The following is a 26,120-nucleotide window of genomic DNA, read 5'->3' on the forward strand; positions in this document are numbered from 1 at the left end:
TAGAAGAAGAATCTGCAGATAGTCTGTAAGTAAACAATGTCTAAAATGGCAAACTGAAAGTTTCCATTGCTAAGCTGAGGAGAGGGTTGGGCATCTGCTTAGAGCTCCCGCTGCATCCGCAGTGACAGGAGCTGGAAGGTTGCTGGGAACCAGAAACGGTTCAGGTTGGAAAGGACCTTTAAAGGTGATCTGTTCCAAGACCCCTGCAGTCAGCAGAGACATCCTCAACTAGATGAGGGTGCTCAGAGCCCCATCCAACCTGACCTGGAATGGTTCCAGGGATGGGGCATCTGTCACCTCTCTGGGCAACCTGGGCCAGGGTCTCACCTGTTCATCCTTTTAAAAACCCACAAGACTAATATCAGAGAAGGTCTGAAATATTTTATGAAAGCCTCCAGTGACCTGTAGGATTGAGGAAAGCTTCCCAAATGCTGACAGGACAATGTGTCCCTGTGTTATGTGGGTGCTCCTGCTGCATTAGCAAATGCTGGTAGCAGCCTGCCTAAGGACAGCTTCTGTACATTGCTTACAGATTAGTTGGGTTTGTGTCTACCAGTGGGAGCCAAATGACTTCCAAGTGCTCCACTCAGCACCTCTTGGTTAGCAGTGAGCGTGCCAGGTATCCGTGGGCCTGCCACAAGAAGCAGGAGCTGGGTTTTGTCTCACTCCTGCTTGCTGAAGGTGCCAGAACTTTGCTTCCCTCGGGGGCATTGATGAGCTATTGCTATGCTAGAAATTCTTCAGCCCAATCTTTCTGCAGCAATGAGCCTGATCCACTGCTGGCCGTTCCCAATCTTTTAATCGATCTCCCCTGTCTCACCAAACAAAGGAGCAGGCTCGGGCAGACAGGGGAGGGCAGCACTTGTGACCGTCCTGACGAACAGCAAGATGACTGCAGCCCTATCTCTCTTTGTCGCATGGGTGAGTGGTGTTAAGCAGACAGTAAACCTGCCTCGGCTGGAGCAGCATTGAACTTGAGGGCTTTGTTAACTGCCTGAGGGAAAAATAAATAAGCAGAGTGCATTTGAATGCTTTGCAACCTCTCTGTGCCTGAAATAGTAAGCTAGAAATAACAAGGTTGCTATTGCCTATCATGGAGGCCAAAAGCTTAGCAGGAATCGAAAAGGATTAACACTTCATAGAGCTGGAGAGAATGCAAAGAGTTTGTTGCTGTTCCCTCAAACAAAAGTGAGTTGGAAGAGCTATAAAGCCACCTGCTCAGTATACAGGCCAGCCTTTTAGTGAGGGAAGGCAGGAGGAGACTTCCCACTGGGAATTTATGATAGAGAACGCTGCATCCCAGGATGTGTCCCAACAGGAGATGTAAGGGAGGACCAAAAAAAAGTTAGGTTATAAGAAGATGTGAGAATCTTTTTTCATCTAAACTGGTTCTTGCATTCTGAAAAGCTTTCCAAAGGGATCTGACACCATTGCCCCCTGCTAAGACACTCCTGCAGGGGCCATTTGGCCCAAGCAAGCAGTTCGTGTTTCAAGTTCATGTTTCAGCTTGGTGGCTGAAGAAGGCAGCATCTGCTTTCTAATACTCAGTGCATTAAGAATTCATTATAGGCTGGATTTTTTATTAATCACTCCTTTTCTCAAAGAGTGACATGATTGAAATCTGTCCTGACTTTCACCAAGCTGCAGCTTGATTAAACCAGTAGCAAGTGATCAGCATCTTACCCACACAGTAACTTCCATTGGCCGCTGCCACTCTTACTGGTGTGCCAAAAACTGCTTGCTGTGGTGCCCTAGCTGTGTGTTTCTTGCTTTGCTATACTCTTTTCCTTTCTTTTTAGTGGAAACATGGCTAATACTGAAGGCTCTTGGGGTTCTAATCTTACCTTCCTCTCTCCCTCCTAGTGTCTATCAACTTGTTGTCAAGGAGGAGAAGCTGCAGAAAGCACGGAGAGCCGCAGACATCATTGAATGCTTCTCTGTCCCAGTGAGCTACAAGAATGCTTCCAGTCTCGACTCTCCACACTACTTTGCAGCTGAGCTGAAGCCTATCAACCTGCCTGTCACACAGCCATTCACAGTGGGTGACAACAAAACCTACAACGGCTACTGGAATGCTCCCCTGTCTCCCCTGAAAAGCTACAGCATATACTTCCAGGCTCTTAGCAAGGCAAATGGAGTAAGTGCAGAGAAAATGGAGCTGGGCTTGTACATATGACCATCTCTTATCTGTCCTCCTTATCTTTCCCCTTCTTTCTCCACTGGATGCCAGTTTAACCCCTCCTTATTATTAGCCTCCTACAGAAATTTGATGAAAATTAGGCAAGCCATTACTTGTCCTTCATTCAGGTCTCTCTCTGATGCTTAGATCCAGTGAGAAACCTGTTGGGAAGCCAGCCTCTGTAACAGCACATGTGAAACTGTGATTTAAGAATGAATTGCTTAGAGCAGCGGGGAAGGTGTGGGAAGGCAAGGAGGTTTAACCTTGTGTCTTTTGAGAGGAACCTGTGTCCATTCCCCTCTGCTTTTTGGCATCTGGATGATGTGTTTTTCCCTTGCATATGCCTGACTCAGAGTAAGGGCTATTGTGCTTTTAAAAGAGAGAATTGCAATATCTTCTAAGTCTCCAGCTCACAGTGCTCATGATTTTGGAGAAGTTATGAGATGAGGACTTCCAAAAGCTATGAAGTTGGATTACCTTGGAGCTTGCAATTTATCACATCATAGTGTTGCACTTAGGGCTGGGATTTTCAGCTCAGGTAAATCATGCTGCAGGGGGAACTAGGTGCAGGTCTGGCTTACACCTTTTGAGTACCTGGGTCTGTACTTTTGCATATGCTTACTCTGATAGTAAGTTCAAAATGGAGACTGCACAGGAAACAGTCTGCCCTATTCCCAGATTCAAATGATACACAGAAAATGCTCCAAAAGGTCTGTGGCAGGAAAAGGGAAGCTCTCTTTAATTCTTCCATTCCAGCCTAGGATAGTTTGTGGTCTTCTCTTCTAACTCTCCTGTTTCAGTGAGTTCAGCTAACAAGGTACAGGCCAGATCCAGGCTAAGTAGTCATTTAACTTCCTCCCCTTTTACTTCTCTAGCTGTTTTTCATTCTCCCATAACATGACACAATTTGACACTCCACCCTCATGAAGACTCTCAGAGCATTAAGATGACATCAAGGAGCTGGGCAGCCAAGTCCGTTATTAGCATGTTTGCCACTGCTTTCATGAATATAACTGTAACAAAGACAAATTCTCTAAGGCATCACCTCTGAAAGAGCAAAATTAGAAAATCAATCAAAGGTGAGTGGTGTAGGCTTTGGTCTGCACTTGGGATGGTGCAGACCGAGTGCACTCTTATACCCAAACCACAGCCGCACGTCAGAGCACTGAGCGTTCTTTACCAGGCTGGCAATGCCAATCAATGTTCACAACATATCTTGGTGGTTAACTACCTTCATTTCTCACCATTTGCCTGCAGACTGACTGCTGTGTGGCTGGCAAGCACAAATCTCTTCACTACTGTGATGTTTTGTCACCTTGGCTTCCTTTCTAGTCGATAGCTTCCTTCCACGGCTGCTCAATTAATTCCATTTTGGGTTTGCCTTGATAAAGGCAAATTGTGAAATAGATGTATATGGCTCTCTGTGTCTAGTTAGTTCCCCCTTGTGTGATAGTTAATTGCTAGTGAATGGGTCCCCAGGGAGGAAAAAGTTTTATTTGCTTAAGTATAATATAATATGCCATAAATGGGTTCTATGAATGGAAATTCAGGCTTCCCGTGGCGGTTGGGATTGACAGAGCATGACGTGGTTTCTGGATCTCTGTAGCTGGCAAGTTGCATCACACTCTACATAGGAGTTGATAAGGACTCAGGGAAAAGATCATAGAATTTAGTTGGGAAATACCTTTGAGTCCAACCATTCTTTAACGCTGCTAAATCTGCTGCTAACTCGTGTCCCTCAGCATCACATCTGCCTCTTTTAAAATCCTCCAGGGATGGGGATTCAGCCACCTCCCTGGGCAGCCTGTTCCAGCATTTGAAATCCTTTTCAGTCAAGAAGTTTCTTCTAATGTCCAATCTAAACCTCCCCTGGTGCAACCTGAGGCCATTTCCTCTTGTTCTATCACTTGTTACTAGGTAGAAGCAACTAACCTCCGCTTGACTCCGGCCCCCTTTTACAGAGTTGTAGAGAGCCAGAAGGTCTCAAGCCTCCAGGCTAAACAACCCCAGTTCCCTCAACCACTCCTCAGAAGAGCTGGTGCAGTATTTGCTTAAATCCTCAAAGTGCAGTACTCTGAGGGGGGAAAAACATGGAGGGAATGTGTGAAGTGGACTATGGATCTTCGGCGGAGTAGCTGTGTGATGCTTCTTGATTCTTGATCAAATCCTTACTCCCCCCATTTCAGACATTCATGTCTGATTTGCATCCAGCCTTTTGAGTCTGCAAAGATAGGTTGTGTTCCATTCCCAGCACTGTTCACAGGTGCAGTTTGTGTTTAGAAGTTCTGAGCTTTCACTTAAGTCTCTAAGCCTAGCAGCTCTGGCTGGTCTCCATAAAGCCTACTGATAGTTACGGCTGCAGTGTGGAATTTCTGATAGTGTTGAACCTCTGCAGCAAATCTGGGACAGCGATTTAGCACAATTAAAATACAGCCTTATGTTCCCTTGCACCTGGAAAACGTAACAGAACATTGCCACTCATTTTTTAATTAGGGTTCTCTATGGTTTCATTAATCACTGACAGTTGTGGAATGATGGAAACTTCTCTCCACACCTGGAACCGGCAAAGAGAAACCTTGGTGCAGTGAACCAGGACATCTTCCTTTGGAAATGCAGGACTCTGGGGACAGCTTGATTTGAAGAAACATTCTGTGTTTGGTCAAAAACCTTGATTAGGAGGAGGGAGAAGTGCTGTAGGAGATCGGCATTGTTTCAGCTCCTCTGTACGTGGAGGCTTGGTGCTTATTTGGTGTTCTCGTCTGCTCTGCAGCCATTAGCCGTGATTGTTACAGTGAAAGGAACGTAATTAACAGCTGGATGCAAAACAAGAGTGGCAGATTGCTGAAAAATCAGATCGGAGCTTTCTGCCTTCCTTTGTGCAGCGGGGTGCTTGTTGTTTGGGAGTTTGAATGAATCCCTCTCGCCCGCTGAGTTCTTTGCCTGGGCCACTTAACAGCAAGTTTGGTCACCCTGATGTTGCTTCCAGACAGGGGTCTAAAGAGAACATGTGTGGAACAGAGCAGTGTTCAGCTTTGTTAGACAAAACGCTTCCAAAGAGTGTGAATTCCTCTCCTAGGGATTGGTTAAAGCCAGATGCTGAGCTGAAATGTGTCAAAATTGGAAGCAAGAAGTGTGTGGGGGGGTGGAGGGAGAGGGAGAGTAAGGAAAGAGAAGCTGTGAGCTCTGTAGCCGTGAGGGTGAGAAGTTAGTTACTGTTGAATTGTTAGAAAGAGCTAGCACAAGAAGTGACAAAGGAAGAGGAATGGTCAGCTGGCTTGGCTCTGCTCTGGCAGGATCCCCACACACCTTGTCACAGCCATCCAGGTAGTTAATGGATATTTGCTGGTTGTCCCGGTGCCACCTGCTACAGATGGCTGCCTGATAGAGCATGAAGTTTTCCTTGTCTGCAAAACTTCCCTGAGCTCAGCCCCTTTAAAAGAGCAGCCCTTGCAACGTTTGTCCCTCTGAAAAGTGAAGCCAGGGTGGCAACACCGTGTTACTCCTTACCCTCTTCCCTTATCCTGACTTAATAATCAGAGTTGGATGTTGCAGGTTTTATTGTTCCCAGGTTCTTTATCTGGATCGTTGTAGGTGACAGTCTCTGGTTCATGATCCAGCAACAAAGTGAGAGGCGGAGAAGCCTTTGGCTGCTGTGTGAAACCTCTCTGAATCCTGACATTTCTGAGCAGCTCAGAAACTGGAGCTTCCCAAAAATCCTTCCTGGAGTTGGACTTTACCTCACTGAGCTAAAATGAAATCTGTATCTGCACACTGGCAATCAATAACTGTTGGCCACTTCTCCTCTAAATGGGAGATGAGGCAGGAGCCTTTGTAAGGCAGCTGGAGATGCCGGGGGATGCTGCCAGCTGCTCCTGCAGCCTGGTGCTCCAACAGGTGAATGATGTTTTCAGGCCAGAAGTGTGAAAAGCAGCACCATGGGAATCAATGAGAATATTATTTTTGAGGGAATGATAGACTCTACAGAGGTTTTTATTGATTTCTTTCCTCTCTAATGACTTGTACTACATGCACAATCGGGCAGTTCATTATTATCAGGGGACTTCAAGCTGGATTTTTAGATGCTGACAGGTCTACTCACAGCACACAACATTCTTCTTCTGGAACATTTTGGAGGTATGGATAGAGCTGCCAGCAGAGAGGTGGCATTCATCCCTCTGGATATGGCCCATGAGAAAAAAACCAGTGAGGTACTTCAGCACAAGCCATGTTCTGAAGAATGAAGTGGCACTGAGGCTGCCTGCATTGCTTCTGTGAACTATTAAACAGCTTTGAGGAGCTCTGTGTTCAGTAGGATTTTGGGTGTGCAGTTCTGTTTGCTTATGTTTACTCCTTTGTAATCTCATGTTGGAGCTGCTAGGGCAGAAAGCAAGCAGCTGTGGAAGCACTTGACTCTTTGTAAGCCCCTGTTTCCACATCTGGTGCATTAAGAAGAGCATGACCTGATGGGTTGCGGGACATTATCCTCCCCCTTTGCTCTGCCATAGTGAGGCCACATCTGGATTGCTGGGATCAGTTCTGGGCTTCCCGATTCAAAAGAGACAGAGAAATAGTGACAACAGTCCAGGGTAGGCTACAAAGGTGCATAGGAGCCTGGAGCATCTCAGTGAGGAGGAAAGGCTGAGAACCCTGGGGCTGTTGAGCTTGGAGAAGAGCAGCCCCAGAGGGGATCTGATCAATGCTCAGCAAGAGATAAATGGAGGGAGACAAAAGGATAGGCACAGGCTCTTTTCAGTGGTGCATGGTGACAGGGCAAGGGGCACAAACTGGAACCCAGGAGGTTCCATCTGATTGTGAAGGAATTCTTGTTGTGAGGGATTTTTTAGCCTGGAGAAGAGAAGGCTCAGGGAAGACCTTCTTGCTGTCTACAACTACCTGAAGGGAGGTTGTAGCCAGGAGGGGGTTGGTCTCTTCTCCAGGCAACCAGCACCGGAACAAGAGGACACAGTCTCAAGCTGAGCCAGGGGAGGCTTAGGCCGGAGGTGAGGAGAAAGTTCTTCCCAGAGAGAGTTGTTAGCCTTTGGAATGTGCTGCCCGGGGAGGTGGTGGAGTCACCGTCCCTGGAGGTGTTCAAGAGGGGATTGGATGTGGCACTTGGTGCCATGGTTTAGTAGTCATGAAGTGTTGTGTGACAGGTTGGACTTGATGTTCTTTGAGGTCTTTTCCAACCTTATTGATTCTATGATTCTATGGTTTTGGAGCCCTGGGGCAGGCTGCCCAGAGAGGTTGTGGAGTCTTCTTCTCTGGAGAGATTCCAAACCCACCTGGACATTGTGATCCTGGGCAAGCTGCTGTGGGTGCCCCTGCTTTAGCAGGAGGGTTGGACTAAATAATGTCTGGAGATCCCTTGATACTGATTCTGTGACCTTGGGCTAGACTGTGTGGACCTGAAGGGCAATCTGAGGACAGGAGGTCTCACTGGTGTGGGCAGGTGGCTGTTCAGACAAGGCAAGAACACTTCAACTGATGTAAAGTCACGATACTAGCAAAGGCAAGAAGAAACTCTGCATGTGAAAACAGATGGAGGAAAAAGCTCCACTTCTTTTGTTGTTGTTTGTAGTCTGTAAACAGTGAGCTGTCATGTTAAAAGAAAAGGAAAAGAAGAAAAGTCCCTTGCCCCTTTAGGTTGTGAAGATGCAGCTGTCACATGAACATATGTCCTACTGCCCTCAAAGCCCTCTTCTAAGGAAAGCTGTTCCCATCCACACAGAGAAGAGACAGAGGCAGAATATCTCTGGTTCTCATCCAGTGTACTGCAGTGAAATGTATGTTTAGGAACCCAAGTGATGAGTAGAGAGCATCAGCTCCCTTGCCTCAAAAAAGAGAAACAAACTATTAAAAGAGTGTTTCAACCCAGGCTGAAGATTCAGAGGGATGCTAAACCGGGCTCAGGGGCTGTTGGCAGGCAGGGTTTACCCAGCTCCTCGGCACACTCTGTCCTCTTCAGAGAGCCTCCAGCTGATTCCAAGTGTAGGTCCTGCCCTCCAGAAGTGTCTGCCAGCTCTCTCAAACTCAGTCCTCATATGATCTGTGTCCATGGTATAGGAACTTAGAAATTCAGTCAGGGCTCAGCCTTGAGCAAGGAAACACCGTGATCATGTTTTATTCATGTGGAAGGAAGCTCCAGCAAACAAACTTATGTAAATGTGTTCTAGTAAACATGTAGATGGGCTTAACAGGCAGCAAGCTTTCTGGATGTGAAAGTGTGTTGGGAAGTGAAGGTTGGATCAAGAGCTGTGGTGTTTTCCTGTTCCAGGGTTTTGGTTAAAATATGCCCACATTTTTCTGGTAGTGTTTGGACGTCTGCCTTAACCTGGCAGTGATAGAGTTGAAGCAGTAGTGCTGCTGGGCCCTGAAATGAACTTATTCCTGTGACTTCAGCTGTAAAACTTAACAGATATCTTATGCTGAACTGGGTCTGGGTCATCATTAAGGTTGTTATGCACTCATAAAGCCTTGTAAATCTTCCACAAGACTGATCTCTTCCTCCAAGGAACAAGTGATAGGAAAGAGTTGCACCAGGGGAGATTTAATGAGGACAAAAGGAAACAACTTCTTCACTGGAAGGGTTGCCAAGCTGTGGCACAGGCTTCCCAGGGAAGTGGTGGAGTCTCCATCCCAGCAACCACCTACCCAGCTGTGTAGATGTGGTGCTGAGCACCGTAGCTTAGTGGTGACCTGGCAGTTGCTCTGCGATCTTAAAGGTCTCTACCAACCAGAACGACTCTGTGATGCTGTGACCATAGGATGGGAGTTAGGTGTCACAGCACGGGAAAGAACATTCAGAAACATCACAAGAGACTAAAATTGTGTTTGATTTTTCTAACACTTTATGAATCATCTCTTTATTTCATTATTTTTCTGGCTCTAAGCCATCTGGATGAATAACTGGGAACTACCTATGCTGTCTCTTCCTGCTTTACTAGTGGCTAAAGAGAAGGATCTCACTTTAGAAAGCACCTTGGCTGAATCAAAAGTAATATTCTTGAGAAAACAGGTGTGAGAAAATGGTTTTGGAGGAAAAAAACTAATCTCAAAATGTCTAGTTATTGGTTTCCTTGGTTGAAATGTTCATCCAACCTCACAGTTATTTGACCTCACAACTCTCAGCATCAAGTAAAAAAAAACGCAATAGTGGTCATTTAAAGAGATCTCATTCTATGAGACACCCAATTGATGAGCAGTGGGTTGATCAGTTTGAGGTGATCGATGGAAATCAATGGAATAATCAGCCCTAATCAGGAATATGGACTTAGTTCAAGTCTTTAGACTTTAGCCTCCTTAGTGTCTGGCTGCCTGCTGCCTGTGCAGGTTTCTTTTATGTTTTCTTTCTCAGAAGATGCCGTTTGAAGCTCTGAAGTCCAGATGTCTTGCTCCTCCAGTGATTGATTGCCCTTGCTTTTGGCAGTGCCAGATCCTGGGCTTCTAATGACTATGGCTGTCTGTGCTAAATGCAGCAATTAGTAGGTGTGGATGCAAACAGACCACTCTGCACCCTGTCTTCTCCAATTACCCCGTGGGAGGGGAATGTGCTGGAATGAGCACATGCTCAAATGAGATCAGTTACAGCATCATTAACAAGATCTCAGGTTCACTTTTCTCACCTCATCTTTTTTTTTTCCCCTGTTGACTAATTTCTCCAGATTTTTTGTTACACTTGGAAGCTAGCAGAGAGCGACAAATACACAAGAAAATGTTCCTCAACACAATGGGAGCAAGTGGCCACCCACTTCAAGGCTGCAAAGCTGCTGTCTTGATCTTTTGTATTTTGTTTTCCAGGTCATCTTGTCATAAACTACAGCAGGCTCTGTCTTATGATTCCCAGCATTATGTGCTAAGGCTGTGGTCTGAATATAAAGCTGGGTTGTTCCTGCTTCATAAATCATCACTAGCAATAAAGATTTTGGATTTCCAGAGTAGCTGCAATTGGAACTGATTATGCTCAGGGCGGAGATGAATGGGGAGCTCTGCTGTACAGCTGCATTGACTTTGTGGGGCTGATGGTTTTAAGGTTGGATAAGGCAGATGAATTTCGAGGGAGAGGAGTGAGTGCACCAGAGAGAGATGCCTCTGATTTACTGGGATAAACAGAGCTTCAGTCCCCCTTGAGGAGCTGTATAGCTGGGTATGGATGTCCTCAACAGACATGATGTGTCCTTGGTGATCCAGGAGTTCCTTAAGAGAATTTGAAGGTAAAGCCAAAGAGACAGTTTGTCCTTCTGAGTATCTCTCTCTAGACTACACACAGGGTTGCTTATATCCAGAGAGTGTGGCTGACCAGTGTCTTGAGGCATGCACAGAAAGGGAACCACTGTTTCCTAGTGTGGATCCTGCAGTTGTCCCCTTCCTATGTGCAGCAGAGAGGAATCATAGAATCGTTTTGGTTGGGAGAGACCTTTCAGACCATCAAGTCCAACTGTTAACCCAGCACTGCCTGATCATTACCAAACCACATCCCTCAGCCCCACATCTCCACAGCTTTCCAAGCCCTCTACTGATGGGGACTTCACAGCTACCCTGAGCCACCTTTTCCAGGGCTTGACAACCCTTTTGGCAAAGAAATCGTTCTTCGTGTCCAACCTAAACCTCCTGTGGGACAACCTGAGGAGAAAGGCATGATGGGGTGGTGTGTTTCTGCTCAGCCCAAGGAGGATCTGTTGCAGGTGGAAGAGATGCTCTCCAAATCCAGACTTTCACAGTGTTCCTCTTGCTGTTTGAGGCTGGAATGGGATTCTCAGTGGTGCATTTGCCAGGCTGTGGCTCGCAGAACACAGGCAGCATCCATATTAATGTGGCATTGTCACAGACAGTAATTTATGCAGTATTCTGTACACCTGAGACACGTGTGAGGATCTGTAAAGATAAAGTGCCACCAAAACCCTGCAGCAGATTACTGCCTGACAAAGTCAGCTTTGGAACCAAAGCAACGTGCTAAGGTTTGGACAGCAGTTGCGCACCGGGCAGAAGCAATCCGTGCCAATATGGGCTGTAGAATGAGGCCCTGGGGACACCAGAGAGGCTGTGTTTTCAGCAGAGGTGGCTTGAGAAGGTTTGAGCTATTAGTTAAGCCAAATACAACATTGCTGTTGGGATGCAAGCTGCTGTTTGTGCAGATCTGCAGGCTCTGAGGTGGGCCGAACAAAAGCGTTGGGTTTTAGCCCAGCTCCGCAATGAGCGAGGCGCTGATGTGGGCTGTGTCTGAAAAGCCGGTTTGGCAGAGCCAGCTGTACAGCCTGCTGGGTTGCTTCCCAGACAGAGCAGGGAGCTGAAATATTCCAATGACTGTTTGCCATGTGTTTAAATAAATACCCAATTTGCAAAATTTGCCATAATGGTGCATGAAAACGAGCTGCAGAGTTGTGCGTGCTTCTGACCCAGGGCTCGCTGCCTCTTGCAGAGCAGGTCACTTCACTGGTAAATTCTATTAGTTAATCAGGCAGTTCCATGGGACCCATCACTCACACTGAGTGTGGAAAAACAGCTTGTCATTCTTAACTTCTCAACAGTTAGAGCAGCAGCAGCGTAGGCAAGTCCATTAGTACAGAGTGGTTTACGCAACTAAAGCTGCTGCCGGTGTTTTCAGGGATGAAGTGCAAGGAAAATGCTCATTTGCTTTCGTCCCTTTTTAAAAGGGCTGTGTGTTTATTGCAGACAGACAAATTACACACCTTGATGTTTGCCTTTATGGTGTTTTTTTTTTTCCTTTCTTTTTTTTTCTTTCTTTCTTTCTTTCTTTTTTTTTTTTTCCCTTCTTTTTCTGTTTTTCAGGAAACAAAAATCAACTGTGTCCGGCTGGCAACAAAAGGTACGTGGCTCTCTTTTTTTCCTACAAAGCACAGTGCCCATAATGTAAAAGCTGCAGTGGTGACATAACCTGGTTACAGTTGCTGCTCAAAGAACAAGCCTCTTTTTTAAACCTTTTTAAAGGAATATTGCAAAGGCAGAACAACAATTTCCAGAACCACTCCACAATACGTCTGGACTCTGTTATTTTTTTTAAGGTGGGGTCTCTCTCTCTCTCTCTGTGGTTCCTTCTATTCCTTGTTCTGCTGACAGCCTTCCTGTCCTGAGGACTATTGTCAGAACATCACTGAAAATGCAGCATTAACTTCCCCTTAAATTCATCCTCTCTGCAACTGGATAAAGTAGAGAAAGAAGAGGAGGTCTTGTGTAAGGCTGACCTCGATCACAGCAGGGCACAGTCCTTACATCACATCATTTTCATGCTATAATTCAACAAAGTGGTAGACCACCTCTCTTGTTTTTATTAGTCAGTTCAGACTAGACCAAACTAATATGTCAAATAAACCAGACTGAGCCAACCTGACACAAGCATTGTTAAGATGCAGTGGTCTGATCCCCAGGTTGCTTCACAAGGTGTAGCTCTTGAGGGACCAGCACTGACAATGTCTGGGTTACTTCTTGGAGCTTAGAGCTGCTTTTAACAACTCTTCTAAGGACTTCTAAATCACTCCAGGAGCTACTTTGTCAGCAAAGGTGTCAGAAACCAATTTGCTTGTAACCCAGAGGAGTAGCTATAAAAAGACTTCCTCAACGCATGTCGCAGTCTCAAACTGAGCTGTAAGGAGGTGATAGCATAATTGCCATAGGCCCTGCTACAGGTAGCTCTCCATTTCTACAACTTAGGGTTTCCATCCTGTGCTCTTGCTGCTTTCCTCTAAGGTGAAATAACTGCATTACTGCCTGTGGAGTCTTTTGAGAGCAAGACAAAATTGGCAGGAGCCCATGAGTTTGAGGCATCAGCCCGTTTTTCCCATTCCTCTCACTCCTGTCTGGTGGCACTAGAGGAAGTTAATGAGTTCTGGATGCTTTCTCTTGATCACTTCTACATCTGCACATTCAGAGGAGTTGTAGGGTTCAAAGAAGCCCCAGCCAATAGCTGAGTAGCAGAAGACGATTTTCCATCTTCTTGTGAAGACATCCTCCAGTCTGGTACAGAAAGCCACGCACTGTGATGGCAGATGCTGCATGAAGTTCCCATCTCTGCAACTGGTTTTGCTGCTGAGACCTGATAGGTAAACTGGTGGGGCTGTAAGCAGTTGTGTCACCACTGCAAGCCAAGGAGGATGAGCCATTTCTCCCCCTTTCCCCTTTCCATCTGTGGCTCTGGTGCTCCACTTGTCCTCTTGTTGCTTTCCTTTTTCAAAGTTCCTTGTACCATTTCTATTTAATTCATTTCTCTGGGTTACCAACATTCTCTATGTCCCAGCCTCCCCGCCTTCCAGCTCAGCTTTTCCAGCTATTAGTGATGTGACCATTTCAAATACTGTATTTTGGCTTTCTGGTGGGAGAAAGAGAGAGAGCAGTACTGGGTAAGACCAGTATGGATGAAATGAGTCTCCCTAAGGTTTCCCCAGAGCATGACTAGAGGTCTCTTATGAGACCAGAGAAGCTGGATTCATTCATTTCTGGAAACCTGTACCTTCTTGTGCTTCAGCTGCTCCTTACTCTGAAGCTGGTGGAAGAGATATTGTCATGCTAGCAGGAAAGATATTTGCTATGTGATTATTCAAAGGAAAAAGCACCCCAAATCTATGTAGCTTGCAAAGTCCCATTGATGAGTGACCTCTTGGTTTGCACTGTCTGATTTGGGTACTTCAGAAAAGTGTCACATAAGTGTTTGACCTTGGGCTGACTTCCACAAACTGGTTTAATTTTCACTGACCTGTTAGGTTACCAGGAAGAGTCAATAATCTGCCTTCATTCTGTTGTTGATGAATGTTGTGTCCCTTTGAAAAAGGATCTCTTCCCAATATTAATTTGATGAGAGATATAAAAGGCTGTCTAGAGCCTGTGGATACCTAGAGCCACTGTTGGGTGTTTTTTTGGTGATCTTACTCTTTAGGATTTTTCCTGATTGAAATGAGTGGAAAAGGTCAAGAAATGATGGCAGTTCTAGTGTCTGTTCTCACTGGCTAAATGGAATTCTTATGTGGATAATAGAATTCTCTATGGGGAGTGTGAAAATCCTGGAAGGTTTTGGGGGCTTTCCTTCCGTTTTTCTCTTGTCCTCGCTCTCTGAATCACAGAGTTGTATTTCTCAGTGCCTGACCATTAGCAAGGATGCTGGAGTTATGTGCAGCAGAGGCTGATTGATCTGCAGTTTTAGCTCTTCAAAGGTCTATGTTGTCTGAAGGTCATAGGCAAGGTAGCATCACAAGTGCATCTGGAGTCTTGAGAACATGACAGTATGCTCCACTGCTGACACTTGTGGGCAAAGCTGCTGAAGGGTCTGGAGAGCAGGTCTCATGAGGAGCAGCTGAGGGAACTGGGATTGTTTAGCCTGGAGAAGAAGAGGCTGAGGGAAGACCTCATTGTTCTTTACAAATTCCTGAAAGGGGATTGGGGTGATGTGGGGGTTGGGGTGATGTGGGGGTTGGGGTGATGTGGGGGTTGGTCTCTTCTCCCTAGTATCAGGTGATAGAATGAGAGGAAATGGCCTGAAATTGTGCCAGGGGAGGTTTAGGTTGGAGATTAGGAAAAATTTCTTTGTGGAAAGAGTGGTCAGGGATTGGAACAGGCTGCCCAGGGAGGTGGTGGAGTCACCATCCCTGGAGGTGTTCAAGAAATGTGTGGCCATGGCCCTTTGGGACGTGGTGGTCTTATGTTGGTGGTTGGACTCGGTGATCTTGCAGGTCTTTTCTGACTGACACAAATCTATGATTCCATGAAGCATGTAAGAGCTGAATATAGTTCCATGGTTTGGAGCTTCCCCCTAGTTTCAAACTAACATAGGTCCTGAGACTGAATTCCCACTCAGACACTTCATGTCAGCCTGAAGGGGGGTGGCCACCTACCTTCTCTCTGCTGCACAGCAGTGGACAGAGACACTCACAGAGCTGTAATTACATTGTGACCTGATCACAGGCTGATAGCTGGGGTGTTCTAGATGACCTGCTGTGGCTGTGCTGTCTTCTGCCTGCTCGTTATCGATTATCTTTAATGGCATTGCCCTGTTCTTGCCTTTATTTGCATTCTTGTCTTTCTGAGGCTAGAATGAGCAAACCTGTAGCCTGGCTCAAACTCACTCATCTGAGCTGCTAGCAAAGCTCGCTGCTGTAAGGTCTTTGAGAAGAATCAGGGGGAAAAAAAAAGCCACAACACTTTTTTCTTGGAGTTGTGGCTAATCTGAGCATTGACAGCTTAAAAGCTCTGTGTTGAGTTGGTACCAGAGAGAAAGCATATTTTGTTTTGATGCAGGAAAATAAATACACACTGCTGGTGCCAGACTAAATGTTCTTTTTGGGATATAGACTTGATTTTTTTCCATTCCCAGCCATTTGACACTGCAGTAGCTCCATTAGCAGTAGTGAAATCAGTTCTGATTTACACCAGTGACAGGAAGATTAGGATCGAGACATGTTTAAGCAAGGCAAGTTTGCTCCTGAAGTACTGGGTTAACAAGGGCACTAAATGCGAGTGTGGGAGTAATTAGGCAATAAAATGTGTTAGGCAGAGTGTTACTGGGGGATCCTAACACATTTTGGGTGTTGCTGCAAGGCACCTGTTCAGAAGCAGAGGAGCTTTAATTACTTGAGAGACACACGAGGCTGTTCCACTGCTGCTACTTCGGCAGGCTGGGAGGCAGTTTGCTTTGTGCATCCCGTTGCCTCGAAGCCAAACAAATGAAAGCAGACAACCCTTTACAAAGTGTTGGAGTCCATTAAAGGGAGTTCTAGAGATTTCTCAGTTTTCTCTCCTCCCTTTTTAGCAAGAAATAGACTGCTCAGATGGTTTCCTTTTGATCTGAGTACCTGCAGGAGCTCCTCCATCTCTCCAAGTCATAGGTTTCTGCCTGCTGCTCCTGTTCAGGATGAACTTGATTCTTGTGATAAAGAAAGAGTGAGCTTTCAAACCTTTGCATACTGGCTTATTAAATGTAAGGGGAGGAGAAGTTCATCGTGTCAGGCATAAGGTTGTGACACCAGTAGCACATCCTCCAAAGCAGAGCTAGTAGTTACCCAACTGGGCAGGCATTGGAATAGGTTGCCCAGGGAGGTGGTGGAGTCACCATCCCTGGAGGTGTTCAAGAAACTTGTGGATAAGGCACTTCAGGACATGGTTTGATGGCCTTGGTAATCTTAGGTTGTTGGTTGGACTCAATGATCTTAGAGGTCTTAACTGAAACAAGTCTATGATTCTGTTATCCTAAATGAGCAAGCACATCTGTTGAGCTCATTTCCCTCCATCCAGTGGCTCAGTGTAAAAGCTGGCTGATGCCAGTTGCAAGGACTCCTCACCAGCCTTTGCTGAGTGGCATTTGACAGCCCATCAGAAAGCTCTCTGCCTTTGTCCAGTCTCTGTAGCCATTTCACACTTTCCCAGCCTGTTTTCAGCCCACAACCCTTTTGTATCTCCTTGTGTATTTGCTTTCACATTCATTGCTCTCAGATGTCTCACCACTTCCAGCCACGACATCTCTCCTCACCTGGGCTCCTCCTCTCTTTTAGATTACTGGAGCCATGTCACCTCAGTTGGATGCATGTCATTAGCATAAAACTCTCTTTAAACCCCAAGTTTCCAATGAAACCTCAATCTACCAGCTCTCTGCCATGCAATTTGCATTCAGCCAGTTTGTTTCTTGCTTTTTGCCACTTTGGTTGCTTCGATGGCACAGTTTAATCTGTCCCATTCTTTCTGAGTTAACTGACTTGTTCTCCCTGTCTTTAAGCAACCTATTTGTATGGACACTTTCTTAGAGCAAATGGCAACCTCTCTTACCAAGAGAAGCCATTACCTCTCGTGTTCTTAAAGTGCATTAAATTAATTTCACAGTGTAATTGAAACCGAGGCAGAGCGCTCATTAACGCTTCCTTATCTCCTGATAGTCATTTCTTCTTTCTTGAAAATGTGAGTTCTTGCAAATGAAAGAATGGAACTTTAATAGTCATGAGGAGGTACATTTTTATGTGTTTCCTTTTGTGTGTGTTTTTTTTTTCTCCTTGTGCATGCTGCCTGGGAACGATTTTGCTTGTTCTTAGCAGTAATAGGTAGGCAACAGGCGACCACGCGAATCCCGCCCAGCCTCTTGAGCACAGGTGATTATCAGGCCAGGAAAAAGGAGAACTGTTCAGGCTTCCAGAAGTCTGAGCAGCAGCAGCAACATCATGACTTCTTGTTTCATCTGTGGTTTGCATGGGAGATATTTATTCTGACTACAGTGCAAGGAGTGTGTGTGGGGGGGCACTCCTCACACGGCACAGTCCTTGTGGAGGTCTGCATGTACAGAGGGTCATCTGGAGGTCCAAACACCACTTCAGTCTCCATAGCAGCACTTGAGTGCGACTGAAGAGCCCCATGGATCCCTTGCTGGCCCTCTGCAGAGGCTGAGTATCTCCCTGATCGTGCCTGGAGATGACCTTTTGTTCCTGAATTTAAACAGCTGCGGCATTTTCTGAGGCTGATAGTTACACTTGCTCTTAGGCAGCTGAGTCCTGCTGGTGAGGAAACCATGACAGGAAAATAAAAACCAGATTCTGCCAAGCCTCTGTATAGAAACTGCTGCTGGAGCCAGAGACATTGCAGAATCAAGCCTCAGCAGCGTTGGGTAACCCATTCACAGATCACTAGTGGGGAGGTTCAGAGCTTCCCCAGGGTTTTGCAGTTTCCATCAGAATGACTCTGAAGGTCTGTGCCACCAAATTCCCTTGTGTGACAATGGGGTCAATGGGATCAATACTCCACAAAATTTAAATATAGAGAGGAAACCCTGTCAGCTTGTGGACAGAATTTCTCCTACTTCACCCTGATGTGCATAGAACACCCTCTTGGGATGTAAGAGTTGTGTGTGAGTAAGACAAAAGGGAGGGCAAAGGAAAGTTAGTTTCTCCGTTTGGGGATGGATTCATTTCTGATAGTGATGTTCCTCTCCCCATGCTGCATGGTTATGTTCCCACTGAGCTGGGACTTCCTCACCCAAGCATTATTTTAAGTACACATGAGGGCAGCTGTAATGATACAGGAGCAAAAAAAAGAAAGGGACCAGGATTACTCTGGAGTTCAAATGCCTTTAAGATTGAGAGAAATGGTCCTGCTTTTTTTGTAGTGCTATAGCACTGAAGAAAGGAACTTCCTGGGAGATGAGTGCTTAGTGATCCTGCAGCCTCAGAAAGGAACCTGGCTCTGAAAGGTGATCAGGGAGGAGACTGCAAAAAACCCTGGTAGAACATGAAAAGGGGGGGAAAAATTCCTACTGCTCACACACAGGCTTGCTGCATATGGAAACTGTTCTTTTAGTAGAATAGAATAGGGTAGAATAGAATAGACCAGGTTGGAAAAGACATCAGAGATCGAGTCCAACCTATCACCCAACACCATCTAAGCAACTAAACCATGGCACCAGGCACCCCATCCAGTCTCTTCCTAAACACCTCCAGTGATGGTGACTCCACCACCTCCCTGGGCAGCACATTCCAATGGCCAATGTCTCTTTCTATGGAGAACTTCTTCCTAACATCCAGCCTAAACTTCCCCTGGCACAGCTTGAGACTGCGTCTTGTTCTGGTGCTGCTCGCCTGGGAGAAGAGCCCAACCCCCACCAGGCTACAGCCTCCTTTCAGGTAGTCGTAGAGAGCAATAAGGTCTCCTCTGAGCCTCCTCTTCTCCAGGCTAAGCAACCCCAGCTCCCTCAGCCTCTCCTCATAGGGCTGTGCTCCAAGCCCCTCACAAGGAGGTTTTGCTCCCTCAAATTCATTTACAAGGGCTCTGTTGTTTTTGGAGCTATGTTCTGGTTCTGTAGACAGGTAATGTGTTTTACAAACAGATCTAATCCCACTTCAGATCTGTTTGCTGTTGCATTCTGTCTCCTGCTACACACTGGGATGTTATTCCTTTGACAGGTTTATTCTGTTTTGTGCTATTTATTTCAGTGTTGCAATCACACTTTTTAAGTTGAATGCAGGAAAATCCTGGGGTTTGGTGTTTGTTTTTTTTTTTTCCCTTGGACCAATCTCTGCCTTCTAAAAAATGATTATATTTTTTTAGCACAAGTTTGTGTATCACCATAATTAATTGTTAATAGCAGACTTAATTAAAGGGATTCAAAAGGTTGACTTTAGGGGCTTCTCTAACCCAGGGAGATCATGAACCAACTTTGAATTAGTGAGGACCCCAGTGCAAAATTGGATGAGGTCACAAGTGACCTGATTCTGATAACCTTAGCCCAGTCCCTAGAGGAGGTTGTCTACCCTAGAGCTCTGCTTCACTGACAGACAGTTGTCTTGGGCTCACCAATTAATATAGGTAGTGGGAGGGAGAAGGCACAGTGCTTAAAATGTGAGATAGATTAGCAAGAGCAGACTGAAAACATCACCTCTGTAGTTCAGAGCATCCATTGCCGGGGTGTGCTGGGTCACCTCAGAACAGAATAAAACTGATGATCACTGGGTGAGTCAAATCCTCCTGGAATCAAACCAGGTATGGATTCACCTGGAGTGCTGTGGGGGCTTATTGTGCCCTTACAGCACCTGCCTGGTGTGAAAGGATGTTGTTGGGCCTGTGCTGTGTTTGGCAGGAAGAATGGTCTGAATGTGCTTTGAAGCTGTCTGCACAGGGGTTGAGAGATGGGGCAGAGGAGGGAGCAGCACAGGGGGAGGAGCAGGAGAGGGGCCATTGGGTTTTAGAGGACAGCAGCATTAAATGTTCCTCACTTTCATACACTTACACCACCTTATTTGGGTAGTCTTCTCTATTTCCTGATATCTGGAGATGCTTTCTTAGGTGTATCAGCTGCTAGTCAGGCACTGTCCATCACTTGAAAAGTTCTTCATGGATATTACCATTGTCAATATCCTTAAATAACACTGCCAGAAGCATAACAACCTAAGGCTATCACAAATACATTGTGCCTCTGCTTCCTTAAATAGGTCTTTCAATGATCCAGTGTTCAAACCCAGGGTTGTTACTGATGCATTAGCTTCTCAGTTTCTTCCAGGAACTGGACATGTAAAAAACTATGTGAAAGCCAATGTCACAAGAGAGGTAGGTGTGAAAGAGACTGCTTCCTAATATCACTGTAAAGAAGGCAAATCTTCATTCAAAGCATGTCTGAAAGTGCTGCTTCAACTTTACAAAGTGCAGGAAGTTTGCCAGACCTGTGTGCAGCACACACAGAGTGTACACACAGGCTCCCCAGTGCCCTGCCCAGCTGACTCCCTCTCTGCTGGAAGATGTGGAGTGTCCTGCTTTGCATGCTGCTCACCCAGCTCCAGGGCCAAGGCTTATCAGGCATGGTTTATACTGGCTCTGTCAGAAAGAGGAGGACAATCTTTCTAGCATGGCCTGTTGTGACAGGACAAAGGGTGATGGCTTGAAGCTAAAAGAGGGAGAGTCAGACTTGAAAGAAGGAAGACAGGTTTTACATTGAGGGTGGTGAGACACTGGCTCACATTGTCCAGAGAGAGAGGTGGTAGATGCCCCATCCCTCGACCTATTCCAGGTCAGGTTGTTTAGGGCTCTAAGCAGCTTGCTCTAACTGGAGATGTTCCTGCTGACTGCAGGGGGATTGGACTAGATGAAATTTAAAGGTCCCTTCCAACCCAACCCATTCTGTGATTTCATAGACCTCTGTGGTACTTGGAGCACCTTTGGCCAGCCAGGCTCTAGAAGTGGCCTTATCTCAGTATTTGTTAGGTGCCCACCTTTGGACTTGGCTCACTGCTTTTGTAACTTCTGCAGCTGGTGTGGCTGTGGATTTTTAATGATAAGCATAATGAGAGCAGAGTAACTGCTTAGAGGAGGCTGGCTGGTGCTAAGGTTAATTAGCTGTTGTTCATGGGGTGTGAGGAGCTCCCTCTCCATCCATAGCATTGTCACATGCCGTGAAGATATGCCTCTATCAGCTGGGAGATTGATCTCCCTGTGTCTGTTTGGGACCACATGAAAAATAAGTCACATCTGTAAATGTGAACTTCTGATAATGGGAATCTTGCTTGTTTTCCATTTTAATAATTTCAAGCTTGTTTCCAAACATCTCTGCAGAAGAGGAGAGTTCAAATGGAAACACAAGGTCACCCTCTGAACCACTGCATCGCTTGTAGGCATCACAACAGCTGCTCTTTGAACTCTTCTCTCAAGTCCATGTGATAACCTTTCTCATTCTGGGGGAGCCATTTGTCTACCTTTAGCACAAATGAAGTGCTTCTGCTCTGAGGAGAGAGGAAGGAAAACAGGGGGGGAAAGCAGAGCCTTTGTGGTGGATTTGCCTGGAATCTCCAGAATCAATTATCCCCTTGGTGCTATTTTTCAGTTCTCATTCAGTATAGTAATGCTAATCTTGGTTCCTCGCTGTGTGCTTACCTTCATCTTCCTACACATTCAACCTGGATGCCTGATAATCCCTCATTAAAAAAAAATTAGTCTTCTCTCTCTTCCTCTCCAGAACTGCTTTGTCTTGCTGCTCTCTTGGCTTAGAATGTGGTTGAAAGCTATTGGTTCCCATCATTCCTTCCATTCTTTGGGATTACTTTTTTAAAGGCAGGGAAATGTCTCATTGCAGCCATAGGCCTCTGCTGTGTGCAGTCTTCAGCAGCTGGAGGAGGTGGTGAGGTCATGTGTTGTGATACTGTTGGGGGAATTCATTTTTTTTTTTTAATGGAATTACACCAAAGAAATAGCCCAAGGGGAGCCTGCCTTCAGATTTGATGAGCTGCTTCACTTGTGGCCTCGTGATGCACAACTGCACCGGTATCGGGGAGAGATGGCAGAATGCTTTGGGGTGGAAGGGACCTCTGAAGGCCACCTAGTCCAACCTCCTTGTAGTGAGCAGGGACATCCTCCATTAGAATCATAGAACCAATAAGGTTGGAAAGGAGCTCAGAGATCATCCAAGTCCAACCTGTCACCCAACACCTCATGACTAACTAAACCATGGCTCCAAATGCCACATCCAATCTTGTTTTGAACACCTCCAGGGATGGTGACTCCACCACCTCCCTGGGCAGCACATTCCAACGGCTAACAACTCTCTCTGGGAAGAACTTTCTCCTCACTTCCAGCCTAAACCTCCCCTGGTACAGCTTGAGACTGTGTCCTCTTGTTCTGATGCTGCTTGCCTGGAGACCAACCCCCACCTGGCTACAACCTCCCTTCAGGTAGTTGTAGAGAGCAAGAAGATCTCCCCTGAGCCTCCTCTCCTCCAGGCTAAGCAACCCCAGCTCCCTCAGCCTCTCCTCACAGGGCTGTGCTCCAGACCCCTCCCCAGCCTCGTTGCCCTTCTCTGGACATATTCAAGAGTCTCAATATCCTTCTTAAATTGAGGGGTCCAGAACTGGACACAGGACTCAAGATCAGATCAAGTTACTCAAAGCCTTGTCAAGCCTGACCTTGAATATCTCCAGGATGGGGTTTGGGAAAGCAAAGTAAATGAGGTTGGTGGGAGAGGACTAAACTGTTGAGCTGTGAGTGTGAATTGGAGTGCTGGGTGATGCCTGTGAAAGGCAGGTTGATGCCACTGGGCAAGCCTCAGGGGAAGTGCATCTTGTACAGCACCTAAATGTATCTCAGAAAGCAGGAGCCTGGTCTGGCAGATAATGCTCAGACAGGGAGTCCAAGGACCTACAGTCCTCACTTCTCTGGCTCTGTGTTCTATCATCTACCTTCCTTATTTAGAAAGGAAGCTTAGGGCAGAAAATTGTCCTGCTTCTTGTTAGTATAGGTAATGGAGTCCTGGCCTTAGCAGGGGCTCTGGGTGCTGCTGAAATACACACAGTAATAACACTGCTGACCTGTTCTATACCCTATTATTCCAGGATCCAGCTTCGGTTACAAGGAACAATTTATTCCAGGAAATGTGGTGGAAGTAATCGCTAGAAAATACGGTTGCAGTTTATTTCCTTTCCCTTTTAATGTCAGCAGTATAGAAACATTGGTTTGGAGAAGGAAGAAGGTGGCCCCTCACGTACAATAGTGCAGAGCTTTCCAAGTGGATTTACAGATATTTGTAGGAAAAGGCTGTTGGAGCAGCTTTTATGGGCTTCTGTGCTCAGGGGGTGTCAGATCTGCCTGCACACTGATAAAGGAGAGACAAAACAGAAGCCTAGAAGTGTGTTACTCTCAGGAGCAGCAGAAGTCACCTTCTGCAAGTACAGCAGCAGCTCAGAGACCTCCTTCTGCCACAGCAAAAACATTCTCCTTACCTTCAGCTGCTGGTGGGAGTAGGAGCAACCCTGGCGGATTTGGGCTTCTACAAAGAAGAATGGCTTGGGACTTGTGTGGTCATGTTGCATCAGACAGCTTTAAGGATCCAAGACCCAGGAATTTACTGATGCTGTCATATTATCAGTTCCTAGGTGCTATTAGCTGAGACAACTTACAAATGGTTGGACTAGTGGCCTGAAGGAATTGTTGGCCTTTGCCAAGATAGATGGAAAGAGTAACACAGATGATTCAAGTGTTTCAGTCACCACAGTGTGTAGGTGTCAGGATGGATAAGAGGCTTTTATTCTCTTCCAGAACTGCAGCAGGCTACTTTGGGATGAGGAATATCAGATGAAAGCACACTGGTCACACATTGCCTGTAGTAACAAGCCACAGCCCAGCATAATCAAACCCATCTGGTAGATTGGAGGATGGAGGTGACAGCACAGTGTGAGGCCACAGCTGGAGCACTGGGTCCACTTCTGGTCTCTCCAGTTCAAAAGAGACAGGGAACTGCTGGAGAGAGTCCAACAGAGGATACAAAGATGCTGAAGGGCCTGGAGCATCTCTGTGAAGAGGGAAGGCTGAGAGCCCTGGGGCTGTTGAGCCTGGAGAAGAGCAGCTTGAGAGGGGATCTGATCAATGCTCAGCAAGAGCTAAAGGGTGGGGGGCAAAAGAGTGGAGCCAGACACTTTTCAAGTGGTGCCCAGTGACAGGACAAGGAGCAGCAGGCACAAACTGGATGTTTGTGAAGAATACAAGTTAAAACATGAAGAAAAGCTTTCCTGTAAGGGTGCCAGAGCCCTGGAGGAGGCTGCCCAGAGAGATGGTGGAGTTTCCTTCTCTGAGGAGATTTCAAACCCACCTGGGCATTGTGATCCTGGGCAACCTTTCTGGGAGACCCTACTTTAGCAGAGAGGGGTTGAACTACATTATTTCCAGAGGCCCCTTCCAAGCCCCACCAAGCTGGCATTCTGTGAATATTATTTCCCCAAGAAACTGATTTCATTAAATGCTTTAGGTTGGAAGGGACCTTAAAGATCATCTAGTTCCAACCCCCCTGCCATGGGCAGGGACACCTTCCACTAGCCCAGGTCATCTTCTGATGACAGCACATGCTGATCACCTTTGATTCCCTTTCCTGCTGTGGTTAAGATGCAGGGGAAGAGTTGATGATTCCAACAGTGAAAGTGGAGCCCAAGATAAGATTGTGATCTCATGTAACATGAATTCATTTAACTTCATCATGTGCAATGGTGATATTTCTAAGAATAATTAAGCACATCAGGAATACACTAAAGATAAGGCTTCTTTAGTCTTTAGAGTAGCCATGATTCAAATCTTGTGGGGCTTTCTAAATCAAGCTTGGGTGGTTTAAGCTCTCTCTGGAAAAAATTGTATGCAGCAAGTAATGAAGTCAACAGAGCTAAGATCTATCATAAGCACTATAATGTAAGGCAATAAGCAGCAGGGAAGAGGGCAGAATTCTACAAGTTCCTCAGTTATTGCAGGGGCAAAAGACCCTTAACGATAGATAACTACTAGGAAATAAAAGAAGAAATGTTGTCCAAATAATGTTCCTAAATATATTTCATTATTAGGTGTGTAGGCTCTGCTCTTACAACCCCAGAAAATCCAGATAGGATTTATATTGTCTCTCTGGGCTGCATGGAATACTTTAGGTGATGTGGAGGGTGCTCTGTGATGGATGAGTGCTTGTTACATGTGTAAATGTGTTACATGTGTAAATGTGTTACATATATACACATATATATATATATGAGAAATACAAATGCCTTCTGATTTTAGAAGACAAAAAGTTCCTGCAAGCAGTATTGTGAGAGAGGTTACTGCAAATGTTTCCATTCCTTATTTCAATGAGTAAGGATTGCACCTCCACTTAAGCTGTTGGAGATGAAAATTACAACTGATTGGAATAGTCCTGCTTCTTGGTGTGTACTGAGTGCTTCAGAAGAGTCAGTTCCCCACTACAGTGCAATACAGGTGGAACATCAGACTTGGCTGCATTACACTGGGATTTTACACCCTCTGGCTGCTCTGAATTACCTATCATTAGGCAGATTTGTTTAGATGGACAATTGTCTGCTGCAGTTTGATTGTAGATATGTTGTTAGGCTTTCAAATGACTATTTTTAAGGTGGATCACTGCACAGTTTTTCTACAAATTCTCTTTTTATCTCCTCCTTCCTCTCCTTCCATCTTTTAAGGAGCTTCCACCCAGAATTCCAATGCAGTGGAACCAGAAAAACAAGTTGACAGCACGGTGAAAATGGCTGGAGTTATAGCTGGTCTGCTGATGTTTGTCATTATCCTCTTGGGAGCCATGCTTACCATCAAGAGAAGGTAAGTTTCTGCTGTGGAGTAGAGAGGACAGGACCAGTTAGTAAGAACAAGCTGCAACAAGAAAACCAAAATGTGTGTGAAGTTGTTTTGTGGAGAAAATGCCCTTTGACTTTGCCCCCAAAGAGGATTAGGCTTTGGTCAGTTCTGATTTCATCTGGACAGTTTTAACTCCAGGGTAATTGTGACTTGCATTTCCCTGGAGTGAAGAATGTGACACTTTCCAGGCTTGTGTGACCCCTTTAAGTGTAAGACTGAGTAAATAGGATCAGACAGCCTGTCATGGGTGCACTGTAAATAAGTTCTTTAAACTGCTGTTGGTAGCAAAAAAAAGAGATTTGGGGCTGTGTAGGGTGTAGGATTAGTTCCTTCTATGAAAATTCAGCTCCCTATTCTGGATTAGGAT

General features: G+C 45.8%; 1 protein-coding gene across 1 annotated transcript in view; it reads left to right on the forward strand.

Annotated features, from left to right (window-relative positions):
- The window catches only part of PTPRT (protein tyrosine phosphatase receptor type T), a 435,070-nt gene that overhangs the window by 336,041 nt on the left and 72,909 nt on the right, over positions 1–26,120 (forward strand). Inside the window, exons 12-14 of the mRNA XM_054173729.1 lie at positions 1,864–2,137; positions 11,966–12,002; positions 25,582–25,717. Coding sequence (XP_054029704.1) covers positions 1,864–2,137; positions 11,966–12,002; positions 25,582–25,717 — 447 coding nt within the window. The remainder of the gene's footprint in view (positions 1–1,863; positions 2,138–11,965; positions 12,003–25,581; positions 25,718–26,120) is intronic.

This window comes from Dryobates pubescens, chromosome 26 (assembly GCF_014839835.1).
Source record: "Dryobates pubescens isolate bDryPub1 chromosome 26, bDryPub1.pri, whole genome shotgun sequence".
In the NCBI taxonomy this organism is placed as follows: domain Eukaryota; kingdom Metazoa; phylum Chordata; class Aves; order Piciformes; family Picidae; genus Dryobates; species Dryobates pubescens.